General features: G+C 51.7%; 1 protein-coding gene across 4 annotated transcripts in view; it reads right to left on the minus strand.

The window, feature by feature from the left end:
• Positions 1-581: 581 nt before the first annotated feature.
• Positions 582-18,673, minus strand: part of LRRC7 (leucine rich repeat containing 7) — a 94,817-nt gene continuing 76,725 nt past the window's right edge. Inside the window, exons 17-22 of one of the 4 annotated variants that reach the window (XM_064720186.1) lie at positions 16,488-16,688; positions 9,479-9,590; positions 9,095-9,275; positions 6,555-8,235; positions 4,760-4,909; positions 582-1,459 (exon numbers count right to left, since the gene is read on the minus strand). In XM_064720186.1, coding sequence (XP_064576256.1) covers positions 1,094-1,459; positions 4,760-4,909; positions 6,555-8,235; positions 9,095-9,275; positions 9,479-9,590; positions 16,488-16,688 — 2,691 coding nt within the window. In that variant the 3' untranslated portion in view covers positions 582-1,093. Of the gene's footprint in view, positions 1,460-4,759; positions 4,910-6,554; positions 8,236-9,094; positions 9,276-9,478; positions 9,591-16,487; positions 16,689-18,673 lie in introns of those variants that run through there. The other 3 variants (XM_064720187.1, XM_064720188.1, XM_064720189.1) reach the window with 3 other exon arrangements.

The following is an 18,673-nucleotide window of genomic DNA, read 5'->3' on the forward strand; positions in this document are numbered from 1 at the left end:
CAGGAACCCTCCTGCGCTCAGGGATCCCTGGCTGCATCTCCAAGGACAAGGCTTGGAGCAGCAGGAGCTCCTTGGGATGCCCCTCTGTGCATGGTGGTGGCACTCACTGCTGGCACTTCAGGGCGGCAGGAGGGATCTCCTGACAGCGATCCCTGTGATTATCCTGGCCCATCCCTGCAGCTCCTCCTCCAACAGGGCCGTGAGGATTCTGCAGTCTCCAGTTTATGGTCAGAGCACTGCTGAGCAGGGCTGGGGCTGGCAGGGGCAGCCAGGAGCTCCAAGCACTGGAATTCAGTGTCCACCACCACAGAAGCACCAGAAAGTGCTTAGAAGAGCCCTTTTCCAGGGAGTTTAACAGCAAAAGGGCTGTGCCTGTGCAGGGCTGGGCTGCAGCCATCCCACCCCTCGTGCTGTTTGTGGACTGAGCATCCTTGGGGTGAAACCTTGGGAACTGCAGAGCAGCAGCCTGATCCGGTGAACTGTGGGACTGCAGGGCAGGCAGGAACTGGATCTCCTGGGTGAAACCTGGATGGACCTGCAGAGCGGCAGGAGCGCCCTGCCACCCTGTGCCCACTGCCCACAGCAGAACCAGAGCACACAAAGGGCTGATGCCTCAGGGTTTGGCTTCTATATTTTCAGATTCTGTGCTGCTTTAGTGTGTGGGGCTGGGCTCACATCAGGGATGCTGAGCTCTGTGCACAGAGCAGGAGACAAAACAATTCCTGCTCCAGCTGGGCACCAAGGACAAATGACCCAAATCTCAGCCCAGAGCACAAACCCCGTGGGCTGGAGAGAGAAAAACAAGCAGGGTGGGAGTGCCTGGGCTAAAGCTGGGATGGGACAATGAACTGCAAGGTGCAAATGGAGCAGAACTGATCCCAGGGACAGAGCCCGTGCCCCTCGTGCATTTTGGGGCCATTTTGGTTCATCTTGGGTGCAGCCCTGGCTGGGCTCTGGTGCTGCCCAAGGTGGATCCATGGACGAGATGCTTTGAATAAATCCCTGCTTTATTCTGGAACTCTGCTCTGGGCAGCCTGCACAAGGCATCAGCGCCTCAATCAAACACCGCCCTCAATTGCAGCAATTCCTGCTTTCAGGGTTGGAGCAGCCCTGGGTGCTGCCCAGAGCTGTCCTGTTGTCCCCAGGGCTGTCCTGCTGTCCCTAGGGCTGCCCCCAGAGCTGTCCTGTTGTCCCCAGGGCTGTCCTGCTGTCCCCAGGGCTGTCCTGCTGTCCCTAGGGCTGCCCCCAGAGCTGTCCTGTTGTCCCCAGGGCTGTCCTGCTGTCCCCAGGGCTGTCCTGCTGTCCCCAGGCTGTCCCCATGCCTGCTGTCCCCCCTTACCTTCTTGGTGACGGTGTCGGGGGGCACGTCCCGCCGGCCCAGCGGGTAGGGGTTCCAGGGGCTGCCCACGGCCACCTCGTCCTGCCCGTTGTCCAGGAGGCCGCTCTGCTGCGACGGGGTCTGTTCACAAAGGCAGGGCAGCCTTTAGTCACCAGCACCAAGCCCCCACACTCAGCCACAACAGCCCAGCCACGCACACGGCGCCCGGCCTGCCCAGCATCGCCAACACGGCGGCGCCGGGGGCTCTCGGGGGGCAAGCAGCAGGGCTTGAGAGGCTCAGGACAGAAAGAATGAGAATAATGAATGGTGAGAGAGAAGAGAAAACTCATTGGACATTGGACGGGACTCGTTACTCTCAGAGAAACGGATTTTGGTGAAATGCCAATGTTTAAAGAGCCTGGCGTTAACTCTGGAGTTAGGACTTGCTCCCTGCTCATTCCAGCAGCGGGAACTTTGTCAGGAAGGATTTGCCACCAAGGCAAAGGAGCTGTTTGTGTTTTCTGCAGCAAACATCCCCTGCTGGCAGTGCCAAGGCTGGGCTGGCTCCGTGTGCAGCTCCCAGAACCTCCTGCCTTGTGCCAGGGGCGTTTTTTGTACAATATTGACCTGGAATTCAATGTTTGCCTCATCATGAATGGTCACAACACACAGGGAAAGTTTCCCCAATAATTCCCTTTTCTCTCCTGTTCCATGTTTCTTCCTTGTCACTTTCCCCCTGGTTGTTTCATTCCTGTTTTTAGGCTTTGGAGGGGGTTTGGACTTTTCCTGCCCCACCCTGAGTTTCCATTATCTGTCCCTCTATTTCTCCACCATTACTGGGAGTTTTCCTAACACCTTTTGGGTGTCAGACTTCCCAAAATTCCAGCACTGTCCTGCCACTGACAGCACCTGGCACAGTTCAGTGCTTATTGATTAATGGGAATCTGCAAAGGAGCAAAAAATATCTGTTCTTCCCCTCTGCCATTCCAGGCATTTCTTCTCCAGCTTTGAGTAAAAAAAATAAAAATCAGGATACACTTCTCTAGATGGATGAAGGATTAATCAAATTTGCTTTGAAATGTGAAAGGTGGGAATTTTTCCATTAAAAACTGTTTTTAGACAGAAGTTGAAAAGTAAATAGAAGGAAATTATGATTTAAATCACATCTCTGACGTGAAGTGATTATTTAAAATGAAAAGAAACTTCCATTATAATTCTTCCATCATTCAAGAAACCTTCTAGAAAAATAATGGAATTTGTGATTTTCCTTCTATGAAAAACCACTAGAAAAAAACATTTCCCCAGTTTATAGCCCAGGATCTCCTTGCAGAGCTTTCTTTATCCCCATTAAAAACAGAAAAATGGAAAAATGGGCAGTTCTGTCCAGAGCTGCCCTGGGATCTGCTCATACCCCAAGGGATCCATTCCTGGGCCCCTCTGGGTGTCCTCCCTCTGAGATTCCCAAGGAAGGTGGGAATTCCCATTCTGGGAATGGGCTGCACCAAACCATGAGCTTTTAAAACTTTTCCCTGGCAGCCAGACATGGAAAGGATCCCTCTGGAGAGAGCTGGGCCTGACCTGCAGAGGGGAGTTTGCACTCCAGAGGGAAAAGGGAAAATGCAGAGAGCGCTCTCAGCTTCCTCCAGAAACAGGGAAACCCTGGGATTTCATTTGCTGCAGCAAAAGGAATTTGTCCCCAAAATTGTGGCTGTTTTCTGAGCTGGGACAGGCTGCAGCCCAGCTCCACTTCCAGGAAATGTGGGGGAAAGAGGAAATGCAGCACTTCCCACATTTTCTGCAGGGGCAGATCGATGTCATGAACATTTTCAAGGCAATTCAGTGCTAAGGTTGGTTTCCTGACAGCCAGAGCTCACTCATTACTCTCTTGAATCCAGGCCACGGGAAGGAGGGAGCAGAAGAGGCAAGGATTAAACTGCTGTGGCCTGGATTCTTTAGGAAATGCAAATTCTGTGGAAGGTGTGAAGCAATAAAATCAAACAACACTAAATATACACGGCATTTTTCCAACAGTCATTTCCCCCTGCAGTGACCTTTGCCAACAATCATTTCCCCAAACAGTACAGTGAGAGAACAACCCCTCAGTGCAGTTCAGCATCACAGTTTCTATGGACATGGAGCAATGGAATGCTGGTGAGAGAGAAAAGCAGAATAACCCACATCAGACCACACCCCAGAACAGATCACAGAGCAGATTCCTGGGTTTCCTCAGACATCCATCATTAATATCCACATTCAGCTACAGCCTGAAACCCTGGCAGTGCCCAAACCACCTCACTCCCAACCTGTGGAGGAACCAGCACCTCTCTCTTGGGGCTTGATGGGTTTTTCCCAATGGATTTTTCCAGGGACAGGTGACAAGTACCTGAGCAGACAGACAGGTCTGGGAAGCAAAGACAACACTGGGGTGTCCCTGCCCAGCACACACATCCAGGGGGACCCCTGGCAGCCCCCCGCCCCACCACAGAGCAGCACAGACCCAGAGCAGCACGGGGGACATGGATGGAGGTGACAGGAGATGGAGGGCTGGGGACACTGGGGAAGGCCTGGCACAGCTCCCCCTGCCCGGATTGCTGGCAATTCCAGCTGCAGGTGGGCAAGGGGAGCAGGGCTGAGCTCTGGGCCAGCTCCTGCTGCTGCTGCATCATCCTGCTCTCCTCAAAGCCCTGGACCTGAGCTCTGAACCCTTGGGAGGCTCCTTTGGGAATTGCTGGCCAGGCTGTTCCACAGGGCCCAGCCTGCTGCTGCTGATTTGACCCCTTGGTTTCTGTGCCAGGGCAGGGAGAGGCTGAGCCATGCCCACCCCTCAGGATGCAGGGAAAGCTCTCAGCATCCCTCCCTGGCACTGAGAATCCTGCAGGAAAGGCCCTCTCTGCCTTGTCCTGTGGGCCTCTCCCTTCAGATATTCCTTGGGAATACATGGTTTTGTATGTCTGTACTAGTCAACAATATATACATAATAAATACAAGATAAACAGTAAACAAATGAGGGAAATATTCTCTTTTTTAGGTGTTACTCGAAGTTTGAAATGGGTTTGGGTTGTGGTAACGTGTTCAAAACCCATCAGGAATTACAGCACAACCAATTAATGCTCAGATATCAAAATCCCTGTCTCCTGGAGCCTGTTTAACATTTCCACACCCGTTTTTCTAGGATCAAACAGTCCCAGAGCAAACCACGCTCCCCACTGAGCAAAGGGCAGCGCTGGCGTGTGTGAGGAGAGCAGGAGAGCAGGAATGACAGCCAGGGAGCCCAGAATCCAAAAAGCAAGGCCAGCAAGGGGCAGAGCTGCGTCCCTGCCAGCCTTGCTTTGTGGAGCGGGCATCCTCAAAGCAGGAGGAAGAGGCAGAAGCTAAACCAGGAGGAAGCAAGGATCATTAATTAACCGGGAATGCCGGCAATGCTGGCTAGCCCATACTTACTTTCGGTAGAGGTAGCTCTTGAAGCATTTGGTTTTCAAATTTAGATTTAGGCTGCAAGTTTAAAGTCATGCTTCGGCCGGCATGCATGGCTGAAACCCCTCCAGAGTGCAGCATGCCAAGGCTAACTGTGTGGTGTTTGTAAGCAGCGCTCTGAGTAGAGGAAACAACCACGGGACACATATGAACACACATGCTCAGAATTAAGTCTCACACATACATGGTTAAGTTCACAGAGTTTTAGTTTAAGCCAACAAACAGTCCCGAGTCTCGGTAGCTCCTCCAGGCATGCACTGGTCACACACAGCGAGTACATTGCTCCTCGTACAGAAAATGGGCACCAGAGAGGACTTCCACGCTGACAGCACAAGGGGGTGGTGGCATCTGCACTTCACCTCGTACAAATCTCGCTTTTGCAAAAAAAGGGCCAAATCTGGGGTGGGCTGTGCAGCCAGGGCTGTGCCTGGCGGGGAGCAGCGAGTCCTGCTCCCCAAAAACCTGGCTGCCCACATGGGATGGGCTGGGCAGGGCAGGGACACGGGTGCTGTGCCCACCCCAGGGACAGGGGCTGCTCCCCAGGGTTCCCATCAGCCCAGCCCAGCCCAGCCCAGCTCCTTGGAGCTCTGCACCCAGCAGGAACTGCCTTGCATGGCTTAGGGACAGCCACCAGAGCCAGCTTTCCAGGGTTAAAGCACCCTTCGTACACGTTGTAAACCAAGTGTAAATGTGTTCCTTAAGCCAGCAACGCCTGGCAAGGGTTTGTTTGCAGCAGGAAGGGCCCTGCTCGGGGTGCACTGGTTCCCCTGGGTGGGAGGCAGTTCCCAGTGGGTTTACACAGCACAAGGAAAAGAGCTGAGGGAGGAAAACGCTTTGGCCTTGGAGCCCCCTTTTTGAAGTTTCCCCATTTGATCCTTAAGGATAATTTAATATCATCACATCCCAGCGACTGGAAGGTAAGGAGAATATTAACACCAAACTCTAGCATAAAGCATATATGGACACATTTGGCAATGACCCCTTATGCATTTCACCACAGGAATTTGTCACAACCACTTCAGATCACGGAGTAAATAGGATTCATGGATTAGGTCATTAAATAGGTAATGACTGAATCATGCACTAAAGTACCCTTTGGATAGAAGGCAAATCAGCATAACTTCCTACAGCTAAAAGGAGTGATGATCACATTCCCATCAGAACCGTGGCAGTGGATACCCAGGGATGTTTCTCAGTTATAGACACTTTTAAGCCCCCTGCACTAACAGTGACACCAGAGCTAAAATACATTTTATTACTTATTCTCTTTTTCCTTTATTCCCTTTTACTGCCAAGACGTGCCCAGCACCTCTCCAAGCTCTCGGTCCTTACTGACCTGGTGCCTCCAGCAGCGCTTCCGTGGGCAGGGGAGAACCTCAGGGTTCCTCCTGATTTTGGGCAGAGCTGCAGGAGTCACCAGCCCAGTGACAGAGCCCCTGGATTCACCAGGGTTCAGAATCACCGCCCCAGTGACTGCCCCGAGGAACGGCACCGGCGTGAGGCCTCTGGGCTCACCCAGCACCCGGCGCCTCCGCCCCGGTGCCCGTCCCGAGGGGCACCGTCAGTGAGGAGCCTCTGCATTTTCTGGGGTCCCTCACTCCGGCCGAGCACCCCCAGGGCCCTCGGCGGGCCGGTCCCCCCTGACACCACGGCAGGAATTTCATCCCTGGGGATTCTGGTGGTCACCACTGCACGTGCAAATCGTTTGACAGAGCGAAACACACAACTAAAGGCATTAATTGCAGAGAAATGCCAAACATACCCTGTCTAACCTTCTAGCTTCTATATGTCTAAGTAGCTGTTGTCTCCAGTCAGCGGGCATTTTAGCACAGCTCTCATTTCCCTTCCCAGGGGGAGGCCTCGGCTTTATATCACTGCTATCGGAAGGCTTGTCGCCATAGTTACCCAAGTTATAGTCTGACGGAATCTTTTCCAGCAGAGCTGCCATGGTGGGCCTCGCTGAGACCGGCCGCGTTTGGGCCGTGCCGTAGCTCTCTGTGCTGTAGCTTCGTGCCGACAGGGGCCTCCTTTGCGTGAGGTTTTTAACTGGGAAGCTCCCAGTCTGGGCTTTCACTTCCTGGTAGGAAGGGTGCTCGTCTTCGTAGCGCCCGTTGCGCTTGAGGAACTGGGCCTCGGGCACGGCCATGCTGCCCTGGCGCTCGGGGGCGCCGCGGAACGGGGCCCGGCCGTACCTGTCCGCGCCGGGGGGCAGCTCCTGCGGCTCGCCCACCCTGCGGAACACCGACATCTCCGCCGAGCTGACCAGAGAATCCGCCCTGCGCAGGAAGCCGGGGCGCGCGGCCGGGCCGGGGAACGGGGCGGCCGCCGGCTCCTCGCCCACCGAGGGCTGCGAGAAGGAGAACATGGGCTCCACGGGCGCGTAGCCGCGGTAGCCCCGCGGGCTCACCAGCTCCTGGGGCAGGCTCTTGGCCGGCTGCGGCAGGTACTCGGCGTTGAGCTGGAAGGGCGGCAGGAGCCGCTTGTCGGCCGGGAGCTCCACGGCGCCCTGGGGGTTGAAGCTTTGGTCGAACTGATAAACCTTCTTGGTGACCGACGCCTTGTGCTGCGGCTGCACCTTGACGCTGCCGTAGGTCAGCAGCTCGTCGTCCAGCATGGGCACGGACTGGCTGCGGGACATGCTCAGCACGCCGTGCTCCGGGCCCAGCAGCTTGTCCACCCTCTCGTGGGGGCCCACGGTGTCGTTGCCGGATGCATAGTTTTCCAGGGGGATGTTGTACACCTTGTACGCACCGATGTCGATCTCGTCGATGCTCTGCGACTTCTTAAACTTGTTCGTTTTTAAATCCCTCATCATCGGGGAGAGCCGCTCCGTGCTCTTGCTGATGGAGATGACGTTTTTGGAAGGGTCCGGGCGACAGTGCACGTGGGAATAGACGTTTGTGAGGCTCCTGTTAGCGTTGGGGTCGTGGTATTCCCACGGGATTCCTGGAGTGAAAGTGCTCGTCATTTCGGGAGACTCCTTGACGTGATCTTTCCGCTCGGGCAAAGGGCTGGTGTTGGGGGTGCTTTCCAGTTTGGAAGGAAAAGCTGTCCTGTCTTCAAAAGGACTGGGGGTTCTGGTCCAATTTTGCCAAGGGTTGGGAGGAGGCACTTCAGAGTCGTGTGTGTTTCTGAGCGCGGGCTGCTCCAGCTCCAGGGGGATGCCCACGATCCTGTCCTGCCGGATCAGCGGCCGGCGCCCGTGGGCGGAGGAGCTCCTGGATTTGGTGCTGAGCAGGGGGTTGGTGCCGGCGTTCTCTGCCGCGCTCTCCTCGGCCACGAATCCCGTGTTGTCGTAGTGGGAGCCGTCGTTCCAGCTGTCGGCGAAGGCGTCGCTCAGCGGGCGCCGCTCCGGGCGCGCCGGGACGGTCCCGGCCGGAGCCGCTTCCCGCTGGCTCAGCAATGGCTTGGTCTCCAGGGGCTGCGGGAACGACTGGGCCAGCCTGCAAACACAAGAGAGGGGAACAAGATCAAATGTCCTCTGTCCCACGGCACGCCGGCGCTCGTCGTCCTTGGAAAGCAGCTCGGCTTTGGGATCGCGCCGGGGCACTCCGGGGATGCTTAGCACGGAATATTCCCAGCTGGAAGGGCCCCAACAAGGATCACTGAGTCCGGGAATCAAACCTGCCCCCTCGGTGTTTTTAGCACCGCCTGAGCTACTCTCAAGCTGTTGGGAGCTCCGTGGATGCTGTGCCACTGGCACGGGAACGGTGGCAGCAGGTTTCTGCCCCGGAGCACAGGCTCTGTCAGGACACACAGAGAGAAGCTAAGAAGTCACTCAGAGGCCTGGCTGGCTCCATGCTGTGTTCCCAGAAATCCTGCTGAACAGGCTTTCCTGCTGTAAAAATAATGGATGAGTGTAGCAGAAGGTTTCCCCACTTTTTAACCAGACACACCACAGGCGGTTTTTTTGCCTGTTCCCATGCAGCTCTTTAAGGGGCAGAGCTGTGGAGGGAACAATGTGAGGGGGTTTAGGGCAGGCACAGGCTGGTCCTGGAATGTTTCCAGGGCAGGTTATGGCTTTCCAAGAACCTTTTTGGAGGGCCAGGGCAGAGGGAGCTGGGACAGCAATAATGGGACACCAACAGCTGCAGCTCCACCTCCAGGAGCTTTAATGCTGGAGATGGCACCGAGCTGAACCCACCAGCTGTGGGATTATGGAATATGGAGAGTGGCCATCTCTGCACAGCCACCAAGGGACAAAAACGTGGATTTTTAAACCCAAACGCCCTAACGGGGTCGCTCTGAGGGCCCAGAGAGGACAAAGGGGAAGCAGAAGCTGTGTCAGGAAAGATGTCACACCTGTTCCCCCACAAAGAGTTATTCACTGCTTCTTTAGCCGTGGTCTGCAGGGAGCCCATTTTTACGTGCGCGTTGGAGGACCCTGAGGAAGCCTGGGAAGGGGAATAGTCTGAGTAAGTGCCTGAGGAAACGCTGTTATTCAGACAATGGATCTTATCTGCTTCAGACTCATCTGTCGACTCTGAAACAAAACACAGCAAACGCTTTCAGGGGCGGCACTCGGGAACGGAACACCAGAAAATCACATTTTAACTTAAATCTGTTATTGCATTGCATTGGGCTGTACTGATACGTGCACAAATGCCCACGGGCTATGGTTTACAAGCAGAGGCGGCACATCCCCATCACAAGGTTTCATCTCAAAGGCTGCAAATCCATCAGTACCTTTCTTGTCTTTACCCAGCAGGACGAGTTTGGGCGGGTAGAGCGGCGTCTCGGGCATGGAAGGACGGAGCTCCCCTATCCTCATCTCGCTGGCAGGGTGTCCAAAGGCATCCTGAGGGACACAACGAGGCACAGTGAGCACAGGGAACGGCAGCACCTCAACCTGCAGCACACAGACAGCTCACAGCCTGCTCCTCGAGACCATCAAACACCCCAAACCCACCACACGGGCAGTGCAGTGCAGTGCACCAACTTCTAATTCGTCAGCAGAGAGTTCTAATTAATCCTCCTCAAAATTAGGGTGATGTGCCCGTTATGGAAATGTGGACAAACCAGATGGAACTTGCAAGATACATCAAGGCCCTGTAAACATTTTTGAGGAAGTCAAGGTCACCAAAAACGCTGCCAGCAGAAAGAAACAAACACTAATTGAGTGTAAACAATTGGTATTTCAGAGGGAGGATTCCTCGCTCAGTTATTTCTGGTGAGTCCTTCCAGAGATTCAGCTGTCCCTGGAGCTGTACTTAATTAAAATGGCTTTGTCTCTGAGGAGTTTGTGGCTAAATTAAAATTATTTGGATTTAATAAACTTCTGCCCGAGGGTTCAGCACACCTGACCTTCACACAGGCCCTGTAACAGAACGTGTGCTGAAAATAACCCCAGCTAAACTGGGGGAGGAAAGTGGGACTCGTTCTTAGAAAGAGAAATTTTAAATTAGGGCAGTTAAGCCCTTAGGGTGGCTGGGAGGGAATGAAGGCACCAATGGGAATTTTGGGGCTTTTCTCATCCCTGCAGAAAGCTCAGAGATGAGGAGGGTGTGTGTCCTGGGGAGACAGGGCTGGGTGACACAGGAGGGTCTCTGAACAGCTGGTGAAGGTTCTCCAGTGAGTTTGGAGAGGGAAGGCCAGAGGGAGAGATGTAATAATTAGAGAAACAAGCTGGAGTAGCCAAACCAAATTTGCATTGCTAGAATGTTTAATGCTACAAGGTTTAAAACATTTTCTTGTTTTCACTTACAAGGAGGAAACTTTCAGGGGTTTTCTGCCATTAAATACCTTTTGTAGTGAGAGAGATTTGTAGAAGCATTTGCCATGTGATTTATCCTTGGAGAATTTAGTTCTGTTTGCACCAGAGCCATTTCAAACCCTCTGTATCTGATGTTCTACTGCAGGCAGGACCTTCTCAGATAGAGCCATCCTCAGTTTAATCAATGCCCTCAGGGCTGATATTTAAGGCAGTTCCATGGTGATTCCCACATGGAGTGACCCAGCCCTCCCTTCCCCATGCAGAGGATTCCCGTGGTGCTCCACAGGTGCCCAGTGCCCTTTCCCAGTGCAGTGGGAGCAGCTGGTGGGCGCCCAGAGCTGGGGGCACTGTGGGTGCAGAGCAGAGCAGAGGGTGAATCTCTCCACCTGAGCAGCCCAGGTGTGCCCAGGTGTGCCTGTACCTGTGAGCTTTGGGGCAGTGTGGGTGCAGAGCAGTCAGAAGGTGAATCTCTCCACCTGTGCCTGTACCTGTGAGCTTTGGGCTCTGTGTGGGTGCAGAGCAGTCAGAGGGTGAATCTCTCCACCTGTGTCTGTACCTGTGAGCTTTGGGGCAGTGCAGGTGCAGAGCAGGGCAGAGGGTGAATCTCTCCACCTGTGCCTGTACCTGTGAGCTTTGGGCAGTGCAGGTGCAGAGCAGTCAGAAGGTGAATCTCTCCACCTGTGTCTGTACCTGTGAGCTTTGGGCAGTGCAGGTGCAGAGCAGTCAGAAGGTGAATCTCTCCACCTGTGTCTGTACCTGTGAGCTTTGGGGCAGTGCAGGTGCAGAGCAGTCAGAAGGTGAATCTCTCCACCTGTGTCTGTACCTGTGAGCTTTGGGGCAGTGCAGGTGCAGGGCAGTCAGAAGGTGAATCTCTCCACCTGTGTCTGTACCTGTGAGCTTTGGGCTCTGTGTGGGTGCAGAGCAGAGCAGAGGGTGAATCTCTCCACCTGAGCAGCCCAGGTGTGCCCAGGTGTGCCTGTACCTGTGAGCTTTGGGGCAGTGCAGGTGCAGAGCAGGGCAGAGGGTGAATCTCTCCACCTGTGCCTGTACCTGTGAGCTTTGGGGCAGTGCAGGTGCAGAGCAGTCAGAGGGTGAATCTCCCCACCTGTGTCTGTACCTGTGAGCCTTGGGCTCTCTCCTCCCTGCCCGGGGCCTCCAGAGGTGATTTCGGGCTGAGCTCAGGGTCAGCCTGGGGGCTCTTGGGGGGCTCTTTGGTTTCTTTAGCTTGGACCTGGAATCCCAATATTGTGCCATGAAACTTACAGGAGTTTTAAGCTCAAACTGCCCACACCTTGCTGGAAGAGAGGAAGACCCAGCAGCTCCATTTTTGACAAGATGGTGAACTTCAGCTGCATGAAGTTCCCTTTATTTTACAGTATTTTCCTTTTCTTTTCATCCCCCAGCCCAGCTATCCAACAAAAACCAATGCACTTTTGAAAGAACCACTCTGGCATTTGTGAATCTGCCATGAATGTGTGAAATACGCTGTAATAACCCCAAATCATATTCCATTTAATTCCACTCTCTTTAGGAGGACCTTTTTCTTACAAGCTGAAGAACAAAAAGGTCACTAATAGGAAGAAAATTGCAAGGAGAAAGGGAAGAGATAAATGCAGTTGTGTTGAGTAGGTGCCTGGAGATTATTCCTCAGGATTTATTCCTCAGGATTAACTGGGGAAGGATGCAGGAAGAGGGCAGAGAACTGTGGTGAGGAGAAAATACCTTGTACAAACCATTAAAACAACTGGCAAGAGAAATATCACCAAATATTGAGGCTGAGGATGTAAGAGCATTAAATTATATATATATATATACACACACACATTTATATCATATATAAACATTAATATAATATATATAAATATATATAATATATACTTTATAATATATAAAAATTATATATATATATAAACATTATATTATATATAAACCTTAAATTAAATTATAATCCAGAGGAACAGAATGTTTGGAGTGCTCAGACTCCTGGAATCTGCCTGGGGCAGCCCAGGGCTCTGGGAAGGGATGAGGCAGAGGAAATGTGGGATATTCTCAATGCAAACCCATCAGGAACAGGAACTGTAAAGACCTGACTTGCTGATTTTGATACTCCTCATTGTTTCTCATGGAAAGGCAGCACAACTCCCTGAATAATCCCAGACTCCTCTTTAGCCAAAACTCACATCTTCCAGAAAGAATTAGAATGATGAGGAGGTTTGTTTTAATTGATGATTAATCAAGACATTGTTTGCTTATTGTGAATGGAGGTGAAGGATGTACAGTGGATTTGACATGCAGCTCCTCATTCCAGATGCTCCCTTTCATTATTTAGAAACAGTTTCTGAAGAGACACGTGCAAATTAATTGCAGGAAAAGCCAAAAGAGATCAGAAACCAGCTTATCTGAGGATGAAAAGTGAGCAGTGCACCTGAAATTCAATTACCTGGGATCAGAAACTGCCTTCAGCCTTTAGCTACATCACAACACACCTGCAATTTCAAAGTGCACTTTAACTCGAGGCTTGAGTTTGTCTGCTAATTATCTGCAAAGCAAATGGAGCTTAATTATGTTTTATTTAATGGGTTACAACTGAAATCAGGCCAATATTGTTCACAAATCCATTCACACTCTGCCTACACTTCCCGTGTGCTTTATCCTGGTGCAGGAAGCCAAGGAGAGGGAAATGTGTCTGCACCACCCTGACTGGAGCTGAAAACCCCCCTAATGTCTGGGAAGGACAAGATCATCCCTTTTCTTCCCTTCAGCTGCTGGAATAGTTCTGGTACCACTCTTGACTCCATCCCAGGGAAATTGAAATCTGGAAAGGTTCTCCCATCACAGCTCAGGAGCTGAAATCTCCCAGCTCTGCAGGGAGGGAACTGCTCTCCCGTTTTTTAGTGGCACCTCAGGAATCCCCCCGGGCTCTGGCTGTGGCAGCTCAGCTCCTTCTGCAGAGTTCTGTGAGCCCCCTGTACCCCCAGAGCCCCAGGGATGTGTCCCCAGCTGCACCCCACGGTTGTGGTGCCACCCCACGGTTGTGGTGTCACCCCACGGTTGTGGTGTCACCCCACGGTTGTGGTGCCACCCCACGGTTGTGTCACCCCACGGTTGTGGTGCCACCCCACGGTTGTGGTGTCACCCCACGGTTGTGGTGTCACCCCACGGTTGTGGTGTCACCCCACGGTTGTGGTGTCACTCCACGGTTGTGGTGCCACCCCACGGTTGTGGTGCCATCCCCACGGTTGTGGTGTCACCCCACGGTTGTGGTGCCACCCCACGGTTGTGGTGCCACCCCACGGTTGTGGTGTCACCCCACGGTTGTGGTGTCACTCCATGGTTGTGGTGTCGCCCCACGGTTGTGGTGCCACCCCACGGTTGTGGTGCCACCCCACGGTGGTGTCACCCCATGGTTGTGGTTTCACCCCATGGTTGTGGTGCCACCCCATGGTTGTGGTGCCACCCCACGGTTGTGGTGTCACCCCACGGTTGTGGTGCCACCCCACGGTTGTGTCACCCCACGGTTGTGGTGTCACCCCACGGTTGTGGTGTCACCCCACGGTTGTGGTGTCACCCCACGGTTGTGGTGTCACCCCATGGTTGTGGTGCCACCCCACGGTTGTGGTGCCACCCCACGGTTGTGGTGTCACCCCACGGCTGTGGTGCCACCCCACGGTTGTGGTGTCACCCCACGGTTGTGGTGCCATCCCCACGGTTGTGGTGTCACCCCACGGTTATGGTGCCACCCCACGGTTGTGGTGTCACCCCACGGTTGTGGTGCCACCCCATGGTTGTGGTGTCACCCCACGGTTGTGGTGTCACCCCACGGTTGTGGTGTCACCCCACGGTTGTGGTGTCACCCCACGGTTGTGGTGCCACCCCACGGTTGTGGTGCCACTGCCATCTCCTCCTCCCTGGGGATGGATGCATTCCCTGGCTCTGCCAGCTCCCAGGACCCTGCTGGGGCTCAGCTCTCTTTTTTTTTCATTGAAAAAAATTAACATTATTTTAACAAATATTAACAAACCACTGATTTCTGGACACCAAAGAGCTAAAACCTCTGCCAGGCCACATGGATCAAATTCCAGGTGGAAACACGTAGGGATAATGAAAACCCACAGAAAGGCATTGAGAATACTCAAGTTCAAATGATAGATTATACAAAATAAATTCTATATATTCAGCAACAAGAGCAGAATGTCAAGACTCGTGGTCTGAGTCACCAGCTGGTTCAAGGACCAGATTTACACAGTGAGAATTTAATGAGTAAAAAGGAATCGTGGTGGAATTGAAGATTTCAGATTTAGATGGAAACATGAGTGATTTAACTTAGCTATTTTAGTTGAAATTAAATATTTAACTTCAATATTTTAGTCCTAATTGAAATCGTGCCTGGAGTTGAAGTCTTCTGAATCCAGCTTGAATAGAAAACTTTGGGGGGTTATTTTTTTAAGGAATGAAAATGTTTGACTGCAAATAAAACACAGCACTGAGAGAGCAGCTCCAGCTGAATGTGTAATATTTGTGCCAAAGCCATGGAAATCTGAGGGAGAGCAATTCCTGCCCTCAGGACTGGCTACAGACAAGGATGTTTCAAGGACAAGGAGTTCATCACAACGTTCAGATAACAAAGGAGCGAAAAAGAAGGAAAATATTTTTCCTCATTTATTTCTTTTCAGCATAAAAGCTTTGCAAAGGCTTCCAGGAATGCTGGCATTCCTGCAGGCCTCTCCAAAAGCTTTTCAGCTCCCATGGGAAGGGATTCCCCTCCTTTGGTGGGGTGACAGAACCAAGCTCCAGCAGGGCTGCAGGATTTAGGAGTTCACTTTTAGGGACTAATCCTGGGGTTGAATTTGTCCCTGTGCTTGGCAAACGCTCCAGGGAGAGGTGGATTCTGCAGCTCACAGCATCCAGGGCTGCTCCCTGCACAGGAAAGAGCTCTCCTGCTGCCTTCATTAACTCTGGGCAGGGTTAATTGGATTCCTGCTCCTGGCAATAATTCCAAGGGCTGAACCTCCTGCCACACAGGGCCAGGCAGACCCAAGGAGTCTCTAAGAGATTAAATGGGATGGGATGGAAGTGGTACCTGGGCCCATCCTCCTGTTACGTGCCAACCTCACATCATTGAAATTGAACAGGGTGCCGGGAGAAATCCACAGCAAAATTCCCAGCTGGGGAGATCTCAACCCAAAAATTCAGCAGCATTGGGAAAAACAGCAACTCAGTCTAAAACTGGGTAAAACTCAGCAGCTCAATCTAAACCTGAGTGCAACCAGCAGCTAAACATAAAACTTTACAGGTGGAACGTCACATTTTCTGAAAAATCCCTTCAACCAGGATTTCTCTCCTGGGAAGCTGAGAAGCCTCAGAGAAAAAGGAAAACAATATTATCTCATTTGCTTCTCCTGTGTTGTGCTGCATTGAAATGTGGTTGGAGATTGTTTATCCAATGTGTGAATTGTTTTGACTCAATGCCCAATCACGGTCAGGCTGTGTCGGACTCTGAGGAGAGAGTCACGAGTTTTTAATTAGTATCTTGTTAAGGATCCTTCTGTAAGGATCCTTTCTCTATTCTTTAGTATAGTCTTAGGATAGCATTCTTTTATATAAAATAGTAAATTAGCCTGCTAAGAACATGGAGTCAGATCCATCATTTCCTCCTTCATCCTGGGGACCCAGCAAATACCACAATCCCCGCCAACCATGGGAATGCCTTCCCAAAAACCCCCCTGGGAGGGTGGGATTCTGCTGTGGCCAGGGGGGGTTTGTGCTGATTGTGTGCCAGTAAGGATCCCAAATGGATTTATTTCCTCTCCCCCATGGAACCCCCGGAACAGCAACTGTTCAACTGCCAGGCCCTGCGCAAGCTCAGCATCCCCGACAACGACCTGATGTTCCCAGCGGACCAAACCATCCTTTGGGGCTCCAAAACCATAAAAAAAAAAAGCATCTGGAATTCTGGAGAGGAGCAAAGGTGCTTGCCAGTACCTCCACGGAGATCTCCTTGGGGGTCAGGGGCCACTTGTGCTCGTACTTGTCCTTGCCCGTGGGGTCGGCGCTGGCGGCGGGGGCCGCGCTCTCGGGCCGCACGCCCAGGCTGGGTTTGCTCACCAGGTTCTGCACTGACTTCACCATGTTCTTCAGGTCCTCGGGGTAGGGCGTGGGGTAACGCTTGAGGTTGATCTCCACCTGAGCAGCCAGGGAGGGAGGAGGCAGGGTTAGGAAGGGAGGCAGGAATGCAGGATGGAAGCAGAGCGCAAAGGAAAGCCTGGTTGTGGTTCTGGGCTGAGGGCGCTTCCCTCGAGGTTTGGTTGATCTGTCTGGGGAGTTTGAGGAGGTCAGGACTGAAATTTGCTCATTCCCTCTTTGGCAGCATCGAATGCAATCCCAGTGCCATAAAATAAGGATAGGAATGGTTCCCTGCAAGCCCATCTCTGCCCCTGGGAGGGTGTTGGTAGCTCTGCCCTTTGCTGACACATCCATCCCACCCTCCCAAACAGCCCTGCTGCAAATGCAGAATTAATTCAGCCACGCTCCTGTACTCAATTAATGTGAATTATGGATGGCAGCTGAGAGCAGAGCTGCTCCTGTGGGAGCCATTGCCTCCTGGAGATGGATGATGCTCACACACAGCCGGGTGTCTGGGGCTCTTTGTGGCACGGGAGCACAGACCCAGAGCTCTCCAGGGAGGGCCCAAGGCCTGGCTGAGCTCTGGCTGACTGTCAGACACACACATTTCCTGGAAAACCCCACCAGTCTGAGTTTCCCAGCTTTCCCAGAGTGTCTCAGGGTGACGAGGCTGGGAAACTTCAAATTCCTGCAGGTGATAAAGGATCTGGAGTTTAATATTGTTTAGGTTCCACTGTTTTATTGTTTAATAAACAGTTTTTCTCCACTTTTCTCTAAAAAGGTATTTTCTCCCGAACTGGTTGGAGGAGAGGCCAATTGAATCTGCTTTTCTAAAGGAACCCCTTTAGGGGTTCACTCCCAAATTTGCCCTAAACCAGGACAAGCACACAGCAGCTTCTACCTGCTGGTGTAGGTGAGCTGGTTTGAATAGCTCCTGCCAGAGCTGCAGGATTTAAATTCCCAACGAGCAGGAAAACCACAGTTTTGGGTTTAGCTGGAAATGGTCTGTCCATAGGAATATTTCAGAGGCAAAAGCGTGATTGATTTGGTAAATAAAACTGTGTCAAGTGCTGGCATCCAGATCCGAACCAGGAGAGAATAAACGTCAGGGGGTAGAAGAGAAAATGTTAAAATCTGTGAGTGGGATGTCATTTTTGATAAAGAATTCCAACAGAAAAAGGACAGATCAGGTCTGGAAAGCTGCACTAAAAGCTCTGCTTCAATTCTGGCTGAATGCAATGGTGTTCAGGGGCGGCCCAAGGAGGCACTTGGTGTCTCCCAGAGCTCAGGCCATGGCTGAGGGCAAGGCAAAATATTGGAAGAAAAAATTAAGAATTTCCACCAAGTTTTCAATGAGGTATTAAAATGCTATTGACAACAGAACTGTTAATTTGAGAATAAAATCCAATTTAAATCTCCTTAGATGATTTTATCTCTGACTCTACATTTTACCCTGGGTGTTCTACCACAGTTAGAAATCTGCAGGGTTGAAGTGTGGGATAATTCCTTGATATTATTCAAGAAAGAGAGATTTCCATGGCAGGTAAAGGCTGGCAGCTTTGAAAATATCCTCCTGACAATGCAGCTGATTGAGGGATTGATGGAGAGCTCTGCAGTGACTTTAATTTCACAAAACTGGGGGAGGAAATTCATGCTTTGAACTTTATTTTTCACAGATTATGCCCTTTCCACTGCACCTTGCATGAGGCTGCAAAGCCCTTGTTGACTTTTGCTTGGAGAGGAATATGGGATCCCCTGTGGGATTCAAATATTCCTGAAAAAGCAGTGGTTGACAGTAATTCTGTAAAAATTAATAGAATAGAATAGAATAGAATAGAATAGAATAGAATAGAATAGAATAGAATAGAATAGAATAGAACAGAATAGAATAGAATAGAATAGAATATGTAACATATAATCTGTAAATAAAGTTGGGCAGTAATTCTGTCTCAATTCCCTTTGGGGACAGAGCAGGAATCTGATATTCAAACCCAAACCCAGCTCAGTTCAGGACCTGCATATTGAACCCTGCCCATTCACAATAA

The sequence above is a fragment of the Zonotrichia leucophrys genome, chromosome 8 (assembly GCF_028769735.1).
Source record: "Zonotrichia leucophrys gambelii isolate GWCS_2022_RI chromosome 8, RI_Zleu_2.0, whole genome shotgun sequence".
NCBI lineage: Eukaryota > Metazoa > Chordata > Aves > Passeriformes > Passerellidae > Zonotrichia > Zonotrichia leucophrys.